This window comes from Oncorhynchus mykiss, chromosome 20 (genome assembly GCF_057628025.1).
Source record: "Oncorhynchus mykiss isolate SJ-2025 chromosome 20, ASM5762802v1, whole genome shotgun sequence".
In the NCBI taxonomy this organism is placed as follows: Eukaryota; Metazoa; Chordata; class Actinopteri; order Salmoniformes; family Salmonidae; genus Oncorhynchus; species Oncorhynchus mykiss.
In genome coordinates, this window is record NC_143041.1 from 13,186,854 (window position 1) to 13,212,335 (window position 25,482).

Consider the following 25,482-nt stretch of genomic DNA (forward strand, 5'->3'; position numbering starts at 1 on the left):
CAGCTTCATTAAATAGTACCCGCAAAACACCAGTCTCAATGTCAACAGTGAAGAGGCGACTCCGGGATGCTGGCCTTCTAGGCAGAGTTGCAAAGAAAAATACATTTCTCAGACTGGCCAATAGAAAGAAAAGATTAAGATGGGTAAAAGAACACAGACACTGGACAGAGGAACTCTGTTGATGTTGAGACTGGTGTTTTGCGGGTACTATTTAATGAAGCTGTCAGTTGAGGACTTGTGAGGCGTCTGTTTCTCAAACTAGACACTCTAATGTACTTGTCCTCTTGCTCAGTTGTGCACCGGGGCCTCCCACTCTTTCTATTATGGTTAGAGCCAGTTTGCGCTGTACGGTGAAGGGAGTAGAACACAGCGCTGTACGAGATCTTCAGTTTCTTGACAATTTCTCACATGGAATAGCCTTCATTTCTCAGAACAAGAATAGATTGATAAGTTTTAGAAGAAAGTTATTTGTTTCTGGCCATTTTGAGGCTGTAATCGAACCCACAAATGCTGATGCTCCAGATACTCAACTAGTCTAAAGGCCAGTTTTATTGCTTCTTTAATCAGGACAACAGTTTTCAGATGTGCTAAGATAATTGCAAAAGGGTTTTCTAATGATCAATTTGCCTTTTAAAATGATAAACTTGGATTAGCTAACACAACGTGCCATTGGAACACAGGAGTGATGGTTGCTGATAATGGGCCTCTGGACGCCTATGTAGATATTCCATAAAAATCATCCGTTTCCAGCTACAATAGTCATTTACAACATTATCAATGTTTACACTGTATTTCTGATCAATTTGATGTTATGTTACTGGACAAAAATGTGCTTTTCCTTCAAAAACAAGGACATTTCTAAGTGACCCCAAACTTTAGAACGGTGGTGTACATAAAAACTATTAACCTCTCCTTGAATGACAACATACACTTAATTGAAAAATCACTACTGTTGACCAATCACCGACAAAGGGGTGTAAACTTCGGCTTCGAACTTCAGGCTTGTCTCTAGAAAAAAATGTATGCACAAACAGCTGAAAACGATCTACCCCCCCCAACCCTAACTCAAAATGTTTAAAATTCAACTTCAATGGGATGATGTCAGAGTTGGGACATCCCTAGGATCCCTTTTAGACTTTTCCGTGCTCTCACAGACGCCATAATTGGACAGATACAATGATGTAATGTCTATGATTCCCGAAAAATAACTGAACCTGTTGCCATAAGCCCCGTTTTTACCTGGTTCTAACTTGTGTCCTTTGTCCTGATCCTGTCAACATCCTGATTGTGCCCACATTTTTAGACAGGTGTTGACAATCAAGACACATTGTAATTTGATTGTGACTGGTGGTCGTCAGACACACAGTGTCTGGATATTTTACAAGTGTAGACAGATCCGGACAGAGAAACCATTTAAATCGTAATTATTCCACTCTCTAAAATCATTGACAGGTGGCACCATTGACTGATTACATCAATATGTGTCTTAAATAAATATTATTTTGAAAGCTGTGAAATAATTTGCATAAAGGGACAAGGAAATCTGGTCAAAATGGAGACACAATGGACCAACAACAGGCACATTTTAATAGCATACTGTATGTTGACACATTTCTGGAAATGTAGGCACAATCAGAATGTAGGCAAGATCAGGACAAAGGACCCATGTTAGCACCAGGTATAAACAGGGTTATAGTTTCCCAAGACTAGTCCTATAAGAGATTGTTAGATCACGGTCATTCCCTTTCGTGTTGTCGTCATGGCGAGCAGAGGGTGATGGTCACGCCCTCCCCTATCCAACAGGCGGGGAACAGCTCCTGAGTGAAGGCACAGTGGAAGGCATGCAGCCGCGTATGCCCATCTCCATAGTACGTCAGTGTTCCAGCCTCGTAGTCCAGCAGAATTCCGATGCGGGAGTGGTGGGAGTGGCCAGCCACCGTCTCCCGGCGGCCGTTGTGCCAGGCACTCAGCTGGCGCTCATCCAGCTGGAGGCTCCAGGACAGATCATTCATTCCCACCATGCACCTTTTCCCCTTTTCCTTCCTGGGGATGCCCTCGTAAGTCACCTGGGGGAGAGATGCGGGGGTCAAAGGTAGGAAGAGGTGCAGTCAACATTTCTAAAGACACGGGCACAATTCTATACAGTACAGTGCCTTGCGAAAGTATTCGGCCCCCTTGAACTTTGCGACCTTTTGCCACATTTTAGGCTTCAAACATAAATATATAAAACTGTATTTTTTTGTGAAGAATCAACAACAAGTGGGACACAATCATGAAGTGGAACGACATTTATTGGATATTTCAAACTTTTTTAACAAATCAAAAACTGAAAAATTGGGCGTGCAAAATTATTCAGCCCCTTTACTTTCAGTGCAGCAAACTCTCCAGAAGTTCAGTGAGGATCTCTGAATGATCCAATGTTGACCTAAATGACTAATGATGATAAATACAATCCACCTGTGTGTAATCAAGTCTCCGTATAAATGCACCTGCACTGTGATAGTCTCAGAGGTCCGTTAAAAGCGCAGAGAGCATCATGAAGAACAAGGAACACACCAGGCAGGTCCGAGATACTGTTGTGAAGAAGTTTAAAGCCGGATTTGGATACAAAAAGATTTCCCAAGCTTTAAACATCCCAAGGAGCACTGTGCAAGCGGTAATATTGAAATGGAAGGAGTATCAGACCACTGCAAATCTACCAAGACCTGGCCGTCCCTCTAAACTTTCAGCTCATACAAGGAGAAGACTGATGCAGCCAAGAGGCCCATGATCACTCTGGATGAACTGCAGAGATCTACAGCTGAGGTGGGAGACTCTGTCCATAGGACAACAATCAGTCGTATATTGCACAAATCTGGCCTTTATGGAAGAGTGGCAAGAAGAAAGACATTTCTTAAAGATATCCATAAAAAGTGTTGTTTAAAGTTTGCCACAAGCCACCTGGGAGACACACCAAACATGTGGAAGAAGGTGCTCTGGTCAGATGAAACCAAAATTGAACTTTTTGGCAACAATGCAAAACGTTATGTTTGGCGTAAAAGCAACACAGCTGAACACACCATCCCCACTGTCAAACATGGTGGTGGCAGCATCATGGTTTGGGCCTGCTTTTCTTCAGCAGGGACAGGGAAGATGGTTAAAATTGATGGGAAGATGGATGGAGCTAAATCCAGGACCATTCTGGAAGAAAACCTGATGGAGTCTGCAAAAGACCTGAGATTGGGACGGAGATTTGTCTTCCAACAAGACAATGATCCAAAACATAAAGCAAAATCTACAATGGAATGGTTCAAAAATAAACATATCCAGGTGTTAGAATGGCCAAGTCAAAGTCCAGACCTGAATCCAATCGAGAATCTGTGGAAAGAACTGAAAACTGCTGTTCACAAATGCTCTCCATCCAACCTCACTGAGCTCGAGCTGTTTTGCAAGGAGGAATGGGAAAAAATGTCAGTCTCTCGATGTGCAAAACTGATAGAGACATACCCCAAGCGACTTACAGCTGTAATCGCAGCAAAAGGTGGCGCTACAGAGTATTAACTTAAGGGGGCTGAATAATTTTGCACGCCCAATTTTTCAGTTTTTGATTTGTTAAAAAAGTTTGAAATATCCAATAAATGTCGTTCCACTTCATGATTGTGTCCCACTTGTTGTTGATTCTTCACAAAAAAATACAGTTTTATATCCTTATGTTTGAAGCCTGAAATGTGGCAAAAGGTCGCAAAGTTCAAGGGGGTCGAATACTTTCGCAAGGCACTGTATATACAAATATTTACACATCATTTGGCTGCCATGGCCTTCACATCTTCTTACCCCCAGGTAGGCCCATGGCTTGGACAACTCCAGCTCCCAGTAGTGCTTTCCGTGTTTGAAGCCCTGGAAGCAGAGCACCTGCCAGGTGTGGTCAAAGCGAGCTTCGTGGGCCGGGACAGGGCGCGGCCCAGAGGTCAGGTGTTCTGCCCGTAGGTTCTCCTGGCAGAGGAGCAGGTGACTGTTGGCTGTGCGAGGGTCAAAGGTCAGGGTGCAGCGGTCTGAGAAGGTGGGAAGTAGCATGTGAGAAGACTTTTAGGTGTAGAGTTTATTAATCTAAATTAGCTCTAAAACAAAGGGTAGGTGATAGATCGCTTATGTTGGTAAACTTCTGAACATCATTCAGGTTACTAATTATAGATTCCAGGAAAAAAATACATGTTGTTATTTACAGTCACTGTGTTGATATCTGAACGTTTTATCTTAAAGTAAGGAATGACCACATACATTCACTGAGGCCCTCCTTCCCAGCGGGGTGGCATGGAGCAGCAGGACTGGGGACCACAGCCAGGACAGGGCGCTTATCCTGGGGAGAACCTAGGGAAGAGATGGGGTGGGGGGATGGGGAAAAGGAGGGAGATCCACAGAAAGACATTTTAAAAGTTTAGAGATCCATTAGATCCATTAAAACAACACACACAGCTCCAGCTAAATATAGAGCAGCTAAATATAGAGCATTTACCTCTGCAAAGTAAGACAATATGCTCCTCATACAATAAGGTTACCTTGTTCTGACCTTACACACAGCCTCCTCCTTCATACAGTGAGGTTAGGTTACCTTGCTTGTTCTGACCTTACACACAGCCTCCTCCTTCATACAGTGAGGTTAGGTTACCTTGCTTGTTCTGACCTTACACACAGCCTCCTCCTTCATACAGTGAGGTTAGGTTACCTTGCTTGTTCTGACCTTACACACAGCCTCCTCCTTCATACAGTGAGGTTAGGTTACCTTGTCCTGACCTCACACACAGCCTCCTCCTTCATACAGTGAGGTTAGGTTACCTTGCTTGTTCTGACCTTACACACAGCCTCCTCCTGCATACAGTGAGGTTAAGATACCTTGCTTGTTCTGACCTTACACACAGCCTCCTCCTTCATACAGTGAGCTTAGGTTACCTTGCTTGTTCTGACCTTACACACAGCCTCCTCCTTCATACAGTGAGCTTAGGTTACCTTGCTTGTCCTGACCTCACACACAGCCTCCTCCTTCATACAGTGAGGTTAGGTTACCTTGCTTGTCCTGCCCCACAGCTGTAGACACAGCCTTCTCCAGGTCCTCAGACACTAGCTTGGAGATCCGTGAGAGGACGTCTGTCACCCCGCTGAGCCTCTCCTGCAGGTTAGGGGTCACATCCACTGGAATGTCCTTCATGCGAGGGACCTCCACCAGCCGAGACTCCTACAGAGCAAAGGAGGAAAATTATATAGTTTGATTGTCAATAATAATACAATATGGGAATTTTGTCCCAAAGCTACTTAGTGCTAACATGTACATATATTTTATGTATGTGATTTATGCAGCGTTGTAGTACTCAAGTACAACTCGAATCCCGATTTTTTTTAAAACATTTTTTATGTCTTGTGACTAAACTTGGTCTCGGCCATTGGGGACTCGGACTTGCCTTCCGATGACTGGTATTTTCACTTGGGACTGGATAGGCTACTATGATAATGTCGTGACTTAACATTCATCTGAAGACTGTTATTCAACTAATTAACCAACTATGTGTAATTGTTACCCGATATGAATTAACCATGTAACAATTAGCTCATTAGGATCTGGGGCACCACGACAGTGGTTATTTAAAGAGTTACCATCTCCTGAATTCAACTCTAAAAGGTCTTTAGCTATCACATCTATAACCAGACAACTTATTAATCATAACTTCGTATCATATCATCATTTTGAACAGTCGTAACCTCCTTGCAACTGCAAAAACCCGAGCCGTAGCCTCCCGGGTGGTTAAGGGCGCTGTACTGCAGCGCCAGCTGTGCCAGACTCTGGGTTCGCGCCCAGGCTCTGGTAACCGGCCGCGACCGGGAGGTCCGCGGGGCGACGCACAATTGGCCTAGCGTTGTCCGGGTTAGTGAGGGTTTGGCCGGTAGGGAAATCCTTGTCTCATCGCGACTCTAACCAAGGTTGCTAGGTGCACAGTGTTTCCTCCGACACATTGGTGCGGCTGGTTTCCGGGTTGGATGGCGCTGTGTTAAGAAGCAGTACGGCTGGTTGGGTTGTGTATCGGAGGATGCATGACTTTCAACCTTCGTCTCTCCCGAGCCCGTACGGGAGTTGTAGCGACGAGACAAGATAGTAGCTACTAAAAACAATTGGATACCACAAAATTGGGGAGAAAAAGGGGTAAAATTCACAACAAATTGGTTAGATTATTTATTTACTAGCTAATTAAACGGGAACACAGGATAAACACACTCTGCACCGGTTATTGACTGGAGACCTAATACGCTGAAAACAGGTCCCTAGCGGATTGACAACAACATGGATGCTTGTTAAAGAAGAGATGGAGAGAGGGAGACAGACAGACACTTAACATTGTCACATTCATAAACTACTCTCACCTATAATAACAATATACTTTGCACACGAACCAGCGCCCGCATTGAGAAAGAAATCATGAATGTATTTCATGACATGCTTGGGTTCGCCGGGGGTCTCTCGGTGAATGGAGCAGCCTCGGAAAGGTGTTTGGGCCCTTTCGCGGCACGCTTGTAAGGCTCCGATTGTCCAAAATGGTTCCAACAATTCTTCTCCTGTTGTCCTTCTTTGTAGTTGTCCGGTATCTGGTGACTTGTTGTGTATTCCTGAACAGAATTACAGAGTTGATTTTCCTTCCATTCGCTCTTGAAGATGCTTCTTTGAAGATAGGCTTAGCCAGCCATATCGATGGTTCCCCAATGGGGTGATGAGAGTAGCGTAATAAGATGGTTTGAGGAGAGTAACAGGATGGTCTTACTTATATTCGCTTTCGAAGATACTTTACTTAGAACAGCTAATCAGCCATACCAGTGATTGTCAGGGTGGTGATGTCCTTGTTTTTGAAAGAAAATATTTTTTTTGTCCATTAAAATAACATCAAATTGATCAGAAATACAGTGTAGACATTGTTAATGTTGTAAATGACTATTGTAGTTGGAAACGGCAGATTTTTTAATGGAATATCTACATAGGCGTACATAGGCCTATTATCAGCAACTATCACACCTGTGTTCCAATGGCACATTGTGTTAGCTAATCCAAGTTTATAATTTTAAAAGGCTCATTGATCATTAGAAAACCCTTTTGCAATTTGCAATGTTAGTACCCGCAAAACACCAGTCTCAACGTCAACAGTGAAGAGGCGACTCCGGGATGCTGGCTTTCTAGGCAGAGTTTCAAAGAAAAAGCCATATCTCAGACTGGCCAATAGAAAGAAAAGATTAAGATGGGTAAAAGAGCACAGACACTGGACAGAGGAACACTGTTGATGTTGAGACTGGTGTTTTGCGGGTACTATTTAATGAAGCTGCCAGTTGAGGACTTGTGAGGCATCTGTTTCTCAAACTAGACACTCTAATGTATTTGTCCTCTTGCTCAGTTGTGCACCGGGGCCTCCCACTCTTTCTATTCTGGTTAGAGCCAGTTTGCGCTGTTCTGGGAAGGGAGTAGAACACAGCGCTGTACGAGATCTTCAGTTTCTTGGCAATTTCTTGTATGGAATAGCCTTCATTTCTCAGAACAAGAATAGATTGATAAGTTTCAGAATAATTTTTTTCGTTTCTGGCCATTTTGAGCCTGTAATCGAACCCACAAATTCTCATGCTCCAGATACTCAACTATTCTAAAGGCCAGTTTTATTGCTTCTTTAATCAGGACAACAGTTTTCAGATGTGCTAATAAAATTGCAAAAGGGTTTTCTAATGATCAATTAGCATTTTAAAATGATAAACTTGGATTAGCTAACACAACGTGCCATTGGAACACAGGAGTGATGGTTGCTGATAATGGGCCTCTGGACGCCTATGTAGATATTCCATTAAAAATAAGCCGTTTCCAGCTACAATTGTCATTTACAACATTAACAATGTCTACACTGTATTTCTGATCAATTTGATGTTATTTTAATGGACAAAAGACAAAAATGTTATTTTCCTTCAAAAACAAGGACATTTCTAAGTGACACCAAACTTTTGAACGGTAGTACATATACACTGTGGCATACAGCAGGTCAGCCACCAGGGGGAGACTCGTCGAGGCCTGGTCGATGCCTGGTGACAGACGGAGTATACATCACGAGGCGATGGCTCCATCTGCTGGACGTGCCAGGTCTCGACGAGCTCTTCGGCCAGGGCTGATTGGGAGCTGGTGAGTAATCAAGGGCTGATTGCTCACCAGCTGTGCAAGGCCCATAAAGCTGCCGGAAGGAGAGAGAGAGAGAGAGAGAGAGAACGAGAAATTCTGTATAGTTGGTGACGGTTGCAGAGGTATGAGGAGGGAGTTCAGTTTTTGTGCCAGACAGGATACAGCAAGACGGTATCCCGGAGAGGGTCTCATGGGGGAGACCTATCCTTTTCTTTTTTGACTTATTATTTAAATAAACACCCTTGAAACCGAGCTAATCATACTCTGTCTGTGTCTGATCTGTGTAAACGTCTTGACCAAACCCCCTGGTCTGCCACAATACATCCTCACACACTAAGCATACAAAACATTAAAAACACCTGCTCTTTCCATGACAGACTGACCAGGTCAGTCCAGGTGAAAGCTATGATCCCTTCCTTATTGATGTCACTTGTTAAATCCACTTCAATCAGTGTAGATGAAGGATCGAGATGGATTTTTAAGACAATTGAGACATGTATTGTGTATGTGTGCCATTCAGAAGGTGAATGAACCAGACAAAAGTTGTAAGTGCCTTTGAACGGGTATGGTAGTAGGTGCCAGGTTTGACTCAAGAACTGAGGCTATTCTGAGGGCAAAAGGGCGGTGTACAACTCAATATTAGTAGGGTCTCCTAATGTTTGGTATACTCCGTATACAGTGCCTTCGGAAAGAATTCAGACCCTTTGACTTTATCCACATTTTGTTACACAGCCGTATTCTAAAATGGAAAAAAAAATCAAGAAATACTCAGCAATCTACACACAATAGCCCATAATGACAAAGTGCAAATGTATTGAAAAGTAAAAAACATACCTTTATTTACATAATTATTCAGACCCTTTGCTTTGAGACTCGAAGCTGAGCTCAGGTGCATCCTGTTTCCATTGAGCATCGTCAAGATGTTTCTACAACTTGTCCGTAGAGCATCGAGACAGGATTGTGTCGAGGCACAGATCTGGGGAAGTGTACCAAAAAAATTCTGCAGGATTGAAGGCCCCCAAAAACACAGTGACCTCCATTATTAAATGGAAGAAGTTTGGAACCACCAAGGCTCTTCCTAGAGCTGGCCGCCCAGCCAAACTGAGCAATCGGGGGACAAGGGTCTTGGTCAGGGAGGTGACCAAGAACCCGATGGTCACTGACAGAGCTCTGGAGTTCCTCTGTGGAGATGGGAGAACTTTCCAGAAGGACAACAATCTCTGCAACACCCCACCAATCAGGGCTTTATGGTAGTGGCCCAGCCAGAGCCTGGACTTGAACCCAATTGAACATCTCTGGAGAGACCTGTAAATAGCTGTGCAGCGACGCTCCACATCCAACCTGACAGATCTTGAGAGGATCTACAGAGAAGAATGGGAGAAACTCCCCAAATACAGGTGTGCCAAGGGTAGCGTCATACCCAAGATGACTCAAGTCTGTAATCGCTGCCAAAGGTGCTTCAAGGGTCTGAATACTTATGTAAATGTGCTATTTCAGTTTTTCATTTATTTTTTAGCTAAAATAAAAAAATGAAACGTTTTTGCTTTGTCATTATGGGGAATTGTGTGTAGATTGAAGATATTTTTTGTTTTAATCCATTTTAGAATAAGGCTGTAATGTAACAAAATGTGGAAAAAGTCAAGGTGTCAGAATACTTTCTGAATGCACTGTTTGACTGTAAAAACACCAGGAAATCAGCTCCAAGTGCTCCAGCTCCAACTATTCCCACACATAATAGACAAATGTGATCGTAAACAATGCTTGAAATGATTTATGTTTTAGTCAAATATTTTATATGTTTGGGCTTCTTGCTGTCATTTTGCAGTCTACAAATTATTAGTAAATATGTTCTGGCCCCCCCGACCCATTTTTTTTTTATTACCTGCGCCTGAATCTAGTTGATGCTCTAGAGTATTTGGAGACTAATGAAGTACAGTCCCAGGCTTCCCCAAACTATGGTAGTGTTACATCTGCCCCTGCCACGCCCTCTACTTCTCATATTGTGTCTCCCTAACCTGCCACAAGCCCTCCAGTGCTCTCTCTGTGTGGGTGTATCTGATTGTGTGAGTGGAGACGGGTGTGCTGGAGTCAGAGCAGATCCCCACCAGCTGCAACCTGTTCCATAATCAAGACCTCTACAATTACTCAGGCCTGCCACTTCCACACTGCCATATTGTAGCCTCTGCTCAGTCAGTCTGCATTTCAAGCCGTTTGTTCCTGCAAACGTCTCGTCAATCCTGCATCCCTGCCCTGGACCCCCGCTCTACTGCTTCCTTGGATTCCGCTCCGGACCTGCTTACCCTGCCCCTACTCCCCTTACCCCAGCCTCAGTTCCTAGTTTCCTGCTACCCGCCTGAGCTCGCCCTGGCCTGCACCCCATCTCCCCCTGCTTTTCAATAAATACCTTGGTAACCTTATCGCTGTCTCCTCGTCTGAGTCTGCACTTGGGTTCAATCTTGTAATATCCTGATGTGATTTGTTTACTGGGGAGTAGAATATATCAATGGTCTGTAAATAGAGGATGCTGCCTGAATCAGGAGGGAACGGCGTCAGTGCTAAATATCAAGGTTATCAATCTTTTTAAACATTTCTATTACTCTGCTCTGTGCACACTAGGCTTGAGTCTCCTAACTGCCAAGTTTTATAGCAGTGAATGCATACATATAAAACCATCTCTTAGATAAATGATCAGCATATTGTTTTTGGGGATAGGTCATTCTGTATGCCGGTAAAAATCCTATCTATTTGGGAAAATATGTCAATGCTAACCTGTATTAGCTGGATGTCGGGCAGGTTGCGAAGAGTTGCGATCTGGCTCTGGCGCTCCCCGAGTTGCTTGGCCCTTTCCTGTAGCTCCTCCAACCTAGCTTCCCCCTGGGAGAGGGAAGCCTCCTTCTCCTGCTCAATGAAGTTCTCTGTAGACTCCTGTTTCTCTGCTAGCACCTTCAACAGCATGGAAAACTTGGCATTCACCCAGTGGGAGGTCTGCTGCAGGGTCACCTACAGAGGGGGTTGGGGGTGAGAACAGTAAGAGGGGTGAGAACAGTAAGAGGGGAAACATTTACCATATGGAGACAAGGATAGTAGTAGTATTTAGGATTGTAGTTTTGACTGCAGTGAGAGGTGTCAACTTTCCAATAAACCAATATTGAAATTAGGGCTGGCTTGTGTAGACGCAGATTATGGATGAAGACCGTCATGAAAATAAAAAAACTCATTACATTACATTTATTTTATGTTTTAAACGAACAGCTGAATTCATTCGTGCGGCTGAGTGTTTCCACAGGTACATATTTTTTACATGTGCATCTTTCCCTTTCAAGTGGATTCAATTCGTATCTAGATACATTGGCTCCGATACGATACAGGAATGATACGTTTTAGTTTTAAGTGAACTGGTTTGAATAGAGAACTAATCGATGCGATTAGTTGCGATTCGATGAACGAACATTTTGTTGCATAGACATTCATTTTCCAATTCAAATCTGCTGCTGATGGAGCTCATGAGCTGGGCCTCTCTGAGCTGGATTTGTCTGAGCTGATGGGTGTGTGAACTTGTTTTCCTATCTTGTCAGGACCAGCTATTTTAGGTTTAAAGGTTCAGGGTTAAAGGGACACTTTGGGATTTTGGCAATGAGGCCCTTTATCTACTTCACCAGAGTCAGTTGAACTCATAGACTTCCAGCCATTGCTCTAACGCGAGTTAGCAATTAAACTGGCGCTAGTTAGCAACTTCCTTTAAACTGCACGCAGAGACATAAAAATGGTATCCACAAGTTCATCTGACTCTAGGAATGAAGACAAGGGCCTCATTGTGTGTGTGTGGAGGTGGAAGTGTTTAACTATTCTTGTGGGGACCAGAAGTGCCCACAAGAATAGTAAACAAACAAAGATTTGACCAACTGGGGACATTTTGTTAGTCAAATGCTATTTCTAGGGGGTTTAGGCTTAAGGTTAGAATTAGTGTTAGGGTTAGAATTAGGAGCTAGGGTTAGTTTTAGGATTAGGAGCTAGTGTTTAGGGTTAAATTTAGGTTTTGGGGTTAGGTTAAGAGTACGGGTTAGGGAAAATAAGATTTTGAATGGGACTGAATTGTGTGTCACAAGACTGTGTGCATGTGCGCGCGTGCAGCATACCACCCTGCATCCCCATGCTGGCTTCCCACTGAAGCTAAGCAGAGTCGTTCCCTGGATGGGAGACCAGATGCTGCTGAAAGTGGTGTTTGAGGGACAGTAGGAGGAACTCTTTCCTCTGACCTAAAAAAATATCTCAATACCCCAGGGCAGTGATTCGGGACATTGCCCTGTGTAGGGTGTGCTGTATTTCGGATGGGATATTAAACAGGTGTCCTGACTCTGTGGTCACCAAAGGACTAATGGACATAAGAGTAGGGGTGTTAACCCCAGTGTCCTGGGTAAATTTCCAATCTGGCCCACACCACCATCATGCCCACCTAATCATCCCCAGCTTCCAATTGGCTCATTCATCTCCCACCTCTCCTCTGTAACTACTCCCCAGGTTGTTGCTGTAAATGAGAATGTTTTCTCAGTCAACTGACCTGGTAAAATGAGGGTTAAATAAAATAAAAAGTGTGTGTGTGTGTAAATGATGTATGTACTATGTAAGGACCTGAGCTGTGCCATAAAACGAGACTAAACATCTACCACCCCACTATCAGATTAAGGGGGTGTTTTTTTTGTTGGTCCGACCACTTTGGTTCGGAAATCACCATAACCCACAAATACATTTTTGCAGATTAAGTGTCTGAGCTAGTGTTGTATAACATGTATTGTTTACAGAATAACATTCTAATTTCCACTAGAATGGCGTCGGAGGGGATGGCTGCCATTTTATGGGCTTCTAACCATCTGTGCTATTTTGTTCGTTTTTTTGCGTTGTTTGTAACTTATTTTTTTACTTATTCACTACATAATGTTGTTGCTAATGTTTCTTATGACCGAAAATAACTTCTGGACATCAGAACAGCGATTACTCACCTCTAACTGGACAAAGTTTTTTTTTATTTAACGAGTTTGACGCAAAGGATAAATACGCTTTCTCGGGAACAGGCCCAAATCCCTGTCATTTGCGTGAAAAAAAGAAGGAGAAAAAGGGGGCGGAGGTCAGGCTGCCTTCTGAGAATTTGTAGGCGAGTGAGTTAACTCCTACGATCATCTGTTCTACTGGCCAACGTGCAATCATTGGAAAACAAAATGGATGATATACGATCAAGACTATCCTACCAACGAGACATTAAAAACTGTAATATCTTATGTTTCACCGAGTCGTGGCTGAACGACGACACGGATAATACAGAGCTGGCGGAATGTTCCATGCATGAGCAGGACAGAGAAGCTACGTCTGGTAAGACGAGGGCCAGGCGTGTGTGTCTATTTGTCAATGACAGCTGGTACGTGATGTCTAATATAAAATAAGTCTTGAGCTATTTCTCGCCTGAGTATATTATGATAAGATGTAGACCACACTATCTACCAAGAGAGCTCTCATCTATATTATTTGTAGCTGTCTATTTACCACCACAAACCGATGCTGGCACTAAGACCACTCTCAACCAGCAGTATAAGGCCATAAGCAAACAAGAAAATGCTCATCCAGAAGTGGCGGTCCTAGTGCCCGGGACTTTAATGCAGGCAAACTTAAATCTGTTTTACCTCATTTCTACCAGCATGTCACATGTGCAACCAGAGGGGAAAAAAAACTCTAGACCACCTTTACTCCACACAGAAAGGCATACAAAGCTCTCCCTTGCCCTCAATTTGGCAAATCTGACCACAATTCTATCCTCCTAATTCCTGTTTACAAGCAAAAACTAAAGCAGGAAGTACCAGTGACTCTCTCAATACGTAAGTGGTCAGACTACCCGGATGCTACACTACAGGACTGTTTTGCTAGCACAGACTGGAATATGTTCCGGGATTCATCCAATGGCATTGGGCAGTACACCACCTCAGTCATCGTCTTCATCAATAAGTGCATTGACAATGTCGTCCCCACAGTGACTGTACGTACATATCCCAACCAGAAGCCATGGATTACAGCCAACATCTGCATTGAGCTAAAGGCTTGAGCTGCAGCTTTCAAGGAGCGGGACACTAATCCGGACACTCATAAGAAATCCCGCTACATCCTCAGACGAACCATCAAACAGACAAAGCGTCAATACAGGATTAAGATTCAAGCCTACTACACCCAGCCGCGAGCTGCCCGGTGATGCAAACCTACTATATGAGCTAAATGCCTTTTATGCTCGCCTTGAGGCATGCAACACTGAAGCATGCATGAGAGCACCAGCTGGTCTGGACGACAGTGCGATAACACTCTCGGAAGCCGATGTGAGCAAGACCTTAAAACAGGTCAACATTCACAAAGCTGCGGGGCCAGATGGATTACCAGGACGTGTACTCAAACCATGTGCGGACCAACTGGCAAGTGTCTTCACTGACATTTTTAACCTATCCCTGACCGAGTCTGTAATGGCTACATGTTTCAAGCAGAATACCATAGTCCCTGTGCCCAAGGAAGTGAAGGTAACCTGCCTAAATGATTACCACCCTGTAACACCATGAAGTGCTTTGAAAGGCTGGTCATGGCTCACATCAACAGCATCATCCCGGATACCCTAGACCCACTCCAATTAGCATACTGCCCCAACAGATCCACAGATGACGCAATCTCAATCACACTCCACAAGGCCCTTTCCCACCTGGACAAAAGGAACACCTTTGTGAAAATGCTGTTCATTGACTACAGCTCAGCGTTCAACACCATAGTGTCCACAAAGCTTATCACTAAGCTAAGGACCCTGGAACTAAACACATCCCTCTGCAACTGGATCCTGGACTTCCTGACGGGCTGCCCCCAGGTGGTAAGGGTAGGCACCAACACATCTGCCACGCTGATCCTCAACACTTGGTCCCCTCATGGGTGCGTGTTTAGTCCCCTTCCTGTACTCCCTGTTCACCCATGACTGCATGGCCAAACTTGACTCCAACACCATCATTAAGTTTGCTGACACCAAACAGTGGTAGGACTGATTACAGACACCGATGAGACAGCCTATAGGGAGGAGGTCAGAGACCTGGTAGTGTGGTGCCAGGACAACAAGCTCTCCCTCAATGTGAGCAAGACAAAAGAGCTGATTGTGGATTACAGTAAAAGGAGGGCCGAACAGGTCCCCATTAACATTGACGGGGCTGTAGGGGACAAGGTTGAGAGTTTAAAGTTCCCTGGTGTCCACAAACTATCATGGTCCAAACACACCAAGACAGTCATGAAGAGGGCACAACAACATCTTTCCCCCCTCAGGAGACTGAAAAGATTTGGCATGGGTCCCCAGATCCTCAAAAAGTTCTACAGCTGCACCATCGAGAGCATCCTGACCGGTTGTATCACCGCCTGGTATGGCAACTGCTTGGCACCTGACCGTAAGGCGCTACAGAGGGTAGTGCATACGGTCCAGTACATCAGCTTCCTGCTATCCAGGACCTATATACTAGGCGGTGTCAGAGGAAAGCCCAAAAAATTGTCATAGACTCCCGTCACCCAAGTCATAGACTTTTCTCTCTGCTACAGCACGGCAAGCGCTACTGGAGAGCCAAGTCTAGAACCAAAAGGCTCCTTAAAGCTTCTACTCCCAAGCCATAAGACTGCTGAATAATTAATCAAATGGCCACCCAGACTATTTACATTGACCCCCCCCCCCACACTTGTTTTTACACTGCTGCTACTCGCTGTTTATTTTCTATGCATAGCCACTTTACCCCTACCTACATGTACAAATTACCTTGACTAACCTGTACCCCTGCACATTGACTCGGTACCAGTACCCCCTGTATATAGCCTCGTTATTGTTATTTTATTGTGTTACTTTTTATTATTTTTTACTTTAGGTTATTTGGTAAATATTTTCTTAACTCTTTCTTGAACTGCATTGTTGGTTAAGGGCTTGTAAGTAAGCAACAACAGCACAAAGGGCAAGAAGGTGGAGACAACAATACATCACGCAAAGCAGCCAGAACTGTCAGTAAGTGTCCATGATTGAGTCTTTGAATAAAGAGATTGAGATAAAACTGTCCAGTTTGAGTGTTTGTTGCAGCTCGTTCCAGACGATAGCTGCAGCGAACTGAAAAGACGAGCGACCCAAGGATGTGTGTGCTTCGGGGTCCTTTCACAGAATGTGACTGGCAGAACGGGTGTTGTATGTGGAGGATGAGGGCTGCAGTAGATATCTCATAGGGAGGAGTGAGGCCTATGAGGGTTTTATAAATAAGCATCAACCAGTGGGTCTGCGATGGGTATACAGAGATGACCAGCTTACAGATGAGTGCAGTGATGTGAACATTTAATTACTTTAAAATTGAGATGGGCTCAATGGCGCTGCCCATGCTGTCATGTCATCTCCATGGCCTGTTGTTGACACACGTATTTGCTCACTCATTGGCTAGAATGGTCCCCCTGATCTCGCCTCTTCCCGCATGCCTTCCATCTTTGAGGACATGTATTTCCATTGTTAGAGCAGTCACTCAAATATATTGTCAATATAATAGACAATCTTTGAGTATAGCCAGATGAGAGTTGTCTCCAGTATCTTACTTTTATTTTGGCAAAACACAATTTTCAACAGCGCATAGATAATAACCTAGCAAATTACATAGGTTGTAATTTTAAAAATAAAACCTAATATCAGGCATGCCATTTTAGCATTTGAATCTTAAAAGGTGCAACTCATATGTGCAAGATCAGGAACAGGCCTCCTACCTTGCGCCGGTCATCGAGTGATGCTGGGCAACAGTGCGCAGTTTGACTAGGCTACTGATATTGCCTGGGGTTGTTCGGCATGCAAAATGTATTGTAGATAAATGACTGTCAACACAGTTACATGTAGTTCTGACACTGAAGGGGAGGACGCATCAAATCTAATTTTATTTGTCACATGCGCCGAATATAACTGGTGTAGACTTTACTGTGAAATGCTTACTTATGAGCCCTTCCCAACAATGCAGAGTTTAAAAATAAAATAGTAACACGAGGAATAAACTAAAATACACAAGAATGGAGCTTTATACAGCGAGTACCAGTACCAGGTACAGTGAGGAGAACAAGTATTTGATACACTGCCGATTTTGCAGGTTTTCCTACTTACAAAGCATGTAGAGGTCTGTAATTTTTATCATGGGTACACTTCAACTGTGAGAGACGGAATCTAAAACAAAAATCCAGAAAATCACATTGTATGATTTTTAAGTAATTAATTTGCATTTTATTGCATGACATAAGTATTTGATCACCTACCAACCAGTAAGAATTCCAGCTCTCACAGACCTGTTAGTTTTTCTTTAAGAAGCCCTCCTGTTCTCCACTCATTACCTGTATTAACTGCACCTGTTTGAACTCGTTACCTGTATAAAAGACACCTGTCCACACACTCAATCAAACAGACTCCAACCTCTCCACAGTGGCCAAGACCAGAGCGCTGTGTAAGGACATCCGGGATAAAATTGTAGACCTGCACAAGGCTGGGATGGGCTACAGGACAATAGGCAAGCAGCTTGGTGAGAAGGCAACAACTGTTGACGCAATTATTAGAAAATGGAAGAAGTTCAAGATGACGGTCAATCACCCTCGGTCTGGGGCTCCATGCAAGATCTCACCTCGTGGGGCATCAATGATCATGAGGAAGGTGAGGGATCAGCCCAGAACTACACTGCAGGACCTGGTCAATGACCTGAAGAGAGCTGGGACTACAGTCTCAAAGAAAACCATTAGTAACACACTATGCCGTCATGGATTAAAATCCTGCAGAGCACGTAAGGTCCCCCTGCTCAAGCCAGCGCATGTCCAGGCCCGTCTGAAGTTTGCCAATGACCATCTGGATGATCCAGAGGAGGAATGGGAGAAGGTCATGTGGTCTGAGACAAAAATATAGCTTTTTGGTCTAAACTCCACTCGCCGTGTTTGGAGGAAGAAGAAGGATGAGTACAACTCAAAGAACACCATCCCAACCGTGAAGCATGGAGGTGGAAACATCATTCTTTGGGGACAGGACGACTGCACCGTATTGAGGGGAGGATGGATAGGGCCATGTATTGCGAGATCTTGGCCAACAACCTCCTTCCCTCAGTAAGAGCATTGAAGATGGGTCGTGGCTGGGTCTTCCAGCATGACAACGACCCGAAACACACAGCCAGGGCAACTAAGGAGTGGCTCCGTAAGAAGCATCTCAAGGTCCTGGAGTGGCCTAGCCAGTCTCCAGACCTGAACCCAATGGAACATCTTTGGAGGGAGCTGAAAGTCCGTATTGCCCAGCGACAGCCCCGAAACCTGAAGAATCTGGAGAAGGTCTGTATGGAGGAGTGGGCCAAAATCCCTGCTGCAGTGTGTGCAAACCTGGTCAAGAACTACAGGAAATGTATGATCTCTGTAATTGCAAACAAAGGTTTCTGCACCAAATATTAAGTTCTGCTTTTCTGATGTATCAAATACTTATGTCATGCAATAAAATGCAACTTAATTACTTAAAAATCATACAATGTGATTTTCTGGATTTTTTATTTAGATTCCGTCTCTCACAGTTGTAGTGTACCTATGATAAAAATTACAGACCTCTACATGCTTTGTAAGTAGGAAAACCTGCAAAATTGGCAGTGTATCAAATACTTGTTCTCCCCACTGTATATGTGCAAAGGTACGAGGTACTTGAGGCCAGAAAGCAGAGTAAAGTGACTAGGCATCAGGATAGATAATAATAAGAGTAAAATAAAGAACAGAGCAGCAGCAACAAATGATGAGTGTAAAAGTGTGTGCGTATATATTTGATGGGTTCTGATTTCTAAACTTGAAATATTGTTAATCATCAGGTATCCTATTGAAATGAGGAGTGCCACAGTCTGGTTTCTACTCCAGAAGTTAATCTGTAGGAGGAATGTATATGGTGGAGTCAATTAAGCTTGGAATGTACTGAGTAAAGTTAAGGCAATCACATGGTTGCAGTCACTAAGGGTGGAGAGCTGTGGTTTAGGTCAGGCCAGGTCACATTAAGGGAGAAGGAACAGTTTTTTTTTTTTACCCGCATCACTTAACTTCCTGCCTAGCAATAAATATGTAATGTTTAGAGGGAAGGAAGAGTCTTCACCCAAATTGAGGTATATACACTTGTGCTGGTGGAAACACATCTCGTCTGTTCAGCTGTCTGACCCTTTGGGTGAATAAACTTGGTTTGAGTTTTTATAGTTGTCCGTCTGTTTTTACCCTGTTATTTAGAACCTAACATAGGTTGTCAATGTTGTGTGTGAGTGTGTGTATATGGTTTGTGTTTATATAGTCTAGTGAGTGTGTGTAGGGTCAGTGCAAGACAGAGTCAGTGCAGATAGTTTGGGTACCCTTAATTGACTATTTAGCAGTCTGGCTCTTTAGAAGTCTTATGGCTTGGGGGTGGAAGCTGCCTCGGAGCCTGGTCGTCCGAGAGCCAATGCCCTGGTACCGTTTTTCGAATAGTAGCTGAGTGAACAGTCTATAGCTTGGGTGGCTGGAGTCTTTGACACTGTCACAAAAGATGAGGTATTTTCAGAAGGTAGAAAAATGTACAATTTTTTTTTTGTGAACCGGCATTTTTGTGAACATTTTGAATTAATTTTTCTGACCGATGCATGCTACATTTGGATCGGGTTGGTGTCCGCAGACTGATGCACTTGTATCTTAAACATTTGAATCATGGACAGATGCCTATGTGAATCGTTACATCCCCATTTACAACGTGATTAAACTTTGCTGAAACAAGCAAGGTGTTGTAGAAAACGAGTCTGAGGCTGCCTAGACAACGCACCCCGTTCAGCAGTAGCACCTGCATTCAGGAGTAGAGGACAAAATATGCATCTTAAAAAATATATACTGAATGATTATAAAGTGGCTGCGGTCATATGGCTGACAAATAACCTTCATCCAAATGTCCATGACCGTCACAGCCCTAATTTGAAACAATGCGACTACTTTCCGACAAATCTGCTTTGGAAGTAGAGGAAACCTTTTCACAATGAACCATAAGGCCTATCTATTGACTATGGTACTTTCAATATGAAGATGTAGGGACGGTCACTGTAAAAAACAACTTTTACCTTGGCTTTGGTGATGTTCTCTGTCAGCTCAGCGATGCTCCTCTCAGTCTTCTCCATACATATTCCCACCTCCACACTCTTCCTCCTCAGTAGTAACTGTTCAGATAGACAATACCACAATGAGTGTGTAGGATATGCAGCAGAGTATGAATTCAATTTCATGACATTTGCAGCACACAAATGTTGACCTGTCAGAGAGAATATAGTGTGTATATATATATATATATATATATATGTATATATATAGTATCGGTGTTTTCCAGGAGTTAGTGTTGAGTCACAGGCAGCCAATGGGGTTGTGGCAGATTTTGTTTTTGTTCATCTCTGTGACAGTCACAAGAACATAGGAGCCACTTACGGTCTGTCTGACACTCACCTCTCGGTTCTCCTTCTCAGCCTCCACCAGCACTTTCTCGTGGTTCTTACACTCGGAGATGGCACACTCGCAGCACACACACATGTTGTCCTTCCGGCAGTAGTACACCAGGGGCTTCTTGTGTCGGTCACACAAAATCAGGGGCGTGGCTCTGGCCATGTCGCCCCTCATAACCGGTACAGTGTCTCTACCGAATGCACCGGCACTGTTCGCTGTGGCCTCAGCCAGGACGGACAGGGACACGTTGCGTTTTAGGATGGGTCTAGTGGGGAATTTCTCATTGCAGATAGGGCAATGCGGCCCGATGTCGGATTTGGACTTGGTGTCCCAGTGAGCCGTGATGCAGTCTCGACAGAAAGTGTGACCGCATGGGATGGTGACTGGGACTTTGAAGCGGTCCAAGCAAATGGCACAGGACAAATTATGGGTCTCCATCCCTCCAGTAGATCTGTAAACAGAACACACCTCTTCAGATCTGTGGAGAGAAATGAATGGGAGAAGTTGGACATGATGTAGGTTGCTGATACAGTAGCTACATAGCATGCATATGGATTTCAATCTTGATTCTAAGATTGCTTCATGCTGTAGCTAGCCATGATACTGTCACATTATTGTGTACTGGCCTACTGTAACATGTTCATTTATTTATTATCGACAGCATCACGAGACAAAGAGCCATTTAGGACAGGGGTCTTAAACCTTTCTTGCCCAGGGACTACCGCCCAGGCAAACCGGCGACCCCCATCATATGTTAGCAAAAAATATATAATTCACATCTTATCATCAGGTGAATGCCAAGGAGAAGTAATCAACATTTTAAAATGAATAGATTTTGCATTATTCTGACCTCCCCACGCTACAATTGGAAAAGGAAGTGTAAACTCTAACACAGACAGTGGAGGATGCTGAGGGAGGACGGCTCATACTAATGGCTGGCTAACCATGTATTTGATACCATTCCACCAATTCCGCTCCAGACATTACCACGAGCCCATCCTCCCCAATTAAGGTGCCACCAACCGCCTGTGAACACAGCCTATTAGATATTAGGAGTTGAGAAGTAAAGTTGAGAATCCCTCATCCAAATAGCCCGTACACAGCCTGGAAGTGTGTTTCATGTCATTGTCCTGTTGAAAAACAAATGATAGTGGGACTAAGTGCAAACCTCCTCCATGCTTCAGGGTGGGAACCACACATGTGGAGATCATCCATCCGTTCACCCACACCGCGTCTCACAAAGACAGGGCGGTTGGAACCAAAAATCTAAAATTTGACTCATCAGACCAAAGGACAGATTTCCACCGGTCTAATGTCCATTGCTTGTGTTTCTTGGCCCAAGCAAGTCTCTTCTTCTTATTGGTGTCCTTTAGTAGTGGTTTCTTTGTAGCAATTCGACCATGAAGGCCTGATTCTTGCAGACTCCTCTGAACAGTTAATATTGAGATGTGTCTGTTACTTGAACTCTGTGAAGCATTTATTTGGGCTGCAATCTGATGTGCAGATAGATAACTTGAATTAACTTATCCTCTGCAGCAGAGGAAAAAAATCTGGGTCTTCCATTCCTGTGGCGATCCTCATGAGAGCCAGTTTCATCATAGCACTTGATTGCAAAAAAACATCAAATTTTCCAGATTGACTGACCGTCATGTCTTAAAATAATGATGGACTGTAATTTCTCTTTGCTTATTTGAGCTGTTCTTGCCATAATATGGACTTGGTCTTGTACCAAATACGGCTGCTATCTTCTGTATACCACCCCTACCTTGTCACAACACAACTGATTGTTTCAAACACATTAAGGAAAGATTCCACAAATTAACTTTTAACACGGCGCACCTGTTAATTTAAATGCATTCCAGGTGACTAAGTCATGAAGCTGGTTGAGAGAATGCCAAGAGTGTGCAAAGCTGTCATCAAGGCAAAGGGTGGCTACTTTGAAGAACACTTTTTTGGTTACTACATGATTCCATATGTGTTATTTCATAGTTTTGATGTCTTCACTATTATTCGACAATGTAGAAAATAGTAATAAAAATAAATATATATATATATATATATATATATATATATATATATATATATATATATATATATACACACACACACACACAGTGGGGCAAAAAAGTGTTTAGTCAGCCACCAATTGTGCAAGTTCTCCCACTTAAAAAGATGAGAGAGGCCTGTAATTTTCATCATAGGTACACTTCAAATATGACAGACAAAATGGAGAAAAAAAATCCAGAAAATCAAATTGTAGGATTTTTTATGAATTTATTTGCAAATTATGGTGGAAAATAAGTATTTGGTCACCTACAAACAAGCAAGATTTCTGGCTCTCACAGACCTGTAACTTCTACTTTAAGAGGCTCCTCTGTCCTCCACTCGTTACCTGTATTAATGGCACCTGTTTGAACTTGTTATCAGTATAAAAGACACCTGTCCACAACCTCAAACAGTCACACTCCAAACTCCACTATGGCCAAGACCAAAGAGCTGTCAAAGGACACCAGAAACAAAATTGTAGACCTGCACCAAGCTGGGAAGACTGAATCTGCAATAGGTAAGCAGCTTGGTTTGAAGAAATCAACTGTGGGAGCAATTATTAGGAAATGGAAGACATACAAGACCACTGATAATCTCCCTCGATCTGGGGCTCCACGCAAGATCTCACCCCGTGGGGTCAAAATGATCACAAGAACGGTGAGCAAAAATCCCAGAACCACACGGGGGGACCTAGTGAATGACCTGCAGAGAGCTGGGACCAAAGTAACAAAGCCTACCATCAGTAACACACTACGCCGCCAGGGACTCAAATCCTGCAGTGCCATACGTGTCCCCCTGCTTAAGCCAGTACATGTCCAGGCCCGTCTGAAGTTTGCTAGAAAGCATTTGGATGATCCAGAAGAAGATTGGGAGAATGTCACATGGTCAGATGAAACCAAAATACAACTTTTTGGTAAAAACTCAACTCGTCGTGTTTGGAGGACAAAGAATGCTGAGTTGCATCCAAAGAACACCATACCTACTGTGAAGCATGGGGGTGGAAACATCATGCTTTGGGGCTGTTTTTCTGCAAAGGAACCAGGACGACTGATCCGTGTAAAGGAAAGAATGAATGGGGCCATGTATCGTGGGATTTTGAGTGAAAACCTCCTTCCATCAGCAAGGGCATTGAAGATGACACGTCTTTCAGCATGACAATGACCCCAAACACACTGCCCGGGCAACGAATGAGTGGCTTCGTAAGAAGCATTTCAAGGTCCTGGAGTGGCCTAGCCAGTCTCCAGATCTCAACCCCATAGAAAATCTTTGGAGGAAGTTGAAAGTCCGTGTTGCCCAGCAACAGCCCCAAAACATCACTGCTCTAGAGGAGATATGCATGGAGGAATGGGCCAAAATACCAGCAACAGTGTGTGAAAACGTTGTGAAGACTTACAGAAAATGTTTGACCTCTGTCATTGCCAACAAAGGGTATATAACAAAGTATTGAGATAAACTTTTGTTATTGACCAAATACTTATTTTCCACAATAATTTGCAAATAAATTCATTAAAAAAATCTTACAATGTGATTTTCTGGATTTTTTCTCTCTCATGTTGTCTGTCATAGTTGAAGTGTACATATGATGAAAATTACAGGCCTCTCTCATCTTTTTAAGTGGGAGAACTTGCACAATTGATGGCTGACTAAATACTTTTCCCCCTCACTGTATATATAAATATATATATAACCTAATATATACACTGTATATATACACGGTATATATACTGTATATTTAGGAGAATGACCATGGTGACAGTTGGACATTATGAGCAACTCGACCATTACAAAGGAATTAACGTTATACACTATGAGATGTTGTCATTTGATGCCATACAGTGAGTGGGTCAAACGATGCTACATAGGCTATAGCAAAGCCAGCAGTTTGTAGCTAGCCTAGCTATATCAAATGAATGACATCACAGTAGATACTATCCATGGCGCTAACGTTAACACATAGCTAATGTAGCTAGCTAACGTTACTTTGTAACCATGATTACAGTAAAAAGACAGCTATCAAGTAGAAATATGAGTAACGTTACAGTTTTATGATACTAGCCAAACGGATTTAAGGTACAACTTTTCACATATATAATTCTAGCTAACATTCCACTTAAAAGTAAATGTAGCTCACCAGTGCAATATAATAAATTAGGGCATCTGACGTAAATACAGTTGCTGAGAATCCGCCTTGCCGAAATACAGCGTTCAAGACAACTGGGAATTCGGAAAAAACGAGGTAAAATCACGACGTCGGTGATCTGCAGGTGGGAAAGTCGGAGTTCTGGAAAGAGGCCCGATTTGGAATTCCTAGTTGGATGATCATTCATTTTTCTCAGTCGGAGTTTGTTTTTCCGAGTTCCCAGTTGTCTTGAATAAACTGAAGTCCAGGCTGTATCACAACCGGCCGTGATTGGGAGTACCATAGGGCGGCGCACAATTGGCCCAGCGTCGTCCGGGTTTGGTCAGTTTATACCGTAATTGTAAATAATAATTTGGTCTTAACTGACTTGCCTAGCTAATTAAAGTTTAAATAAGAAAGATATTTTTTAAAGTCGGAAGACAGAGATTTCCGAGTTGGTTTGAACGCAGCAGACGCTCCACATGATGACGAAGTACGCATACACATACCTATTCCCACTTACCGGATGTTACAGTTGCGTTTCTTCATTTACCAAAGTCAGACAGCGCCCGGTGAAAGTCTTGTGCGATTCTCTTGGCGAAGATGTGTGAACGGTGGAGAAGAAGAGTAGAGTAAAAGTGGCTAA

General features: G+C 43.4%; 1 protein-coding gene across 1 annotated transcript; it reads right to left on the reverse strand.

The window, feature by feature from the left end:
• Positions 1–531: 531 nt before the first annotated feature.
• trim65 (tripartite motif containing 65) lies at positions 532–25,086 on the reverse strand. The gene is made up of 8 exons (XM_021575619.3): positions 24,849–25,086; positions 20,675–21,149; positions 20,299–20,394; positions 10,937–11,167; positions 5,041–5,209; positions 4,258–4,347; positions 3,814–4,031; positions 532–2,066 (listed from the first exon to the last, which is right to left on the reverse strand). The coding sequence occupies exons 2-8, from the start codon at positions 21,107–21,109 to the stop codon at positions 1,758–1,760; spliced, it is 1,548 nt and encodes a 515-aa protein (XP_021431294.1). The 5' UTR covers positions 21,110–21,149; positions 24,849–25,086; the 3' UTR covers positions 532–1,757.
• Between the last annotated feature and the right edge of the window lie 396 nt (positions 25,087–25,482).

What these genes read in the sequence shown, in the direction of transcription:
- trim65 (XM_021575619.3), bottom strand. Translation starts at nt 21,109, where the DNA reads ATGGAGACCCATAATTTGTCCTGTGCCATTTGCTTGGACCGCTTCAAA. An exon ending in CCGACATCCAGCTAATACAG is followed by an intron (nt 5,210 to 10,936) that starts GTTAGCATTGAC and finishes TTTGCTCTGTAG; the next exon opens with GAGTCTCGGCTGGTGGAGGT. An exon ending in AGCCATGGGCCTACCTGGGG is followed by an intron (nt 2,067 to 3,813) that starts GTAAGAAGATGT and finishes TCTCTCCCCCAG; the next exon opens with GTGACTTACGAGGGCATCCC.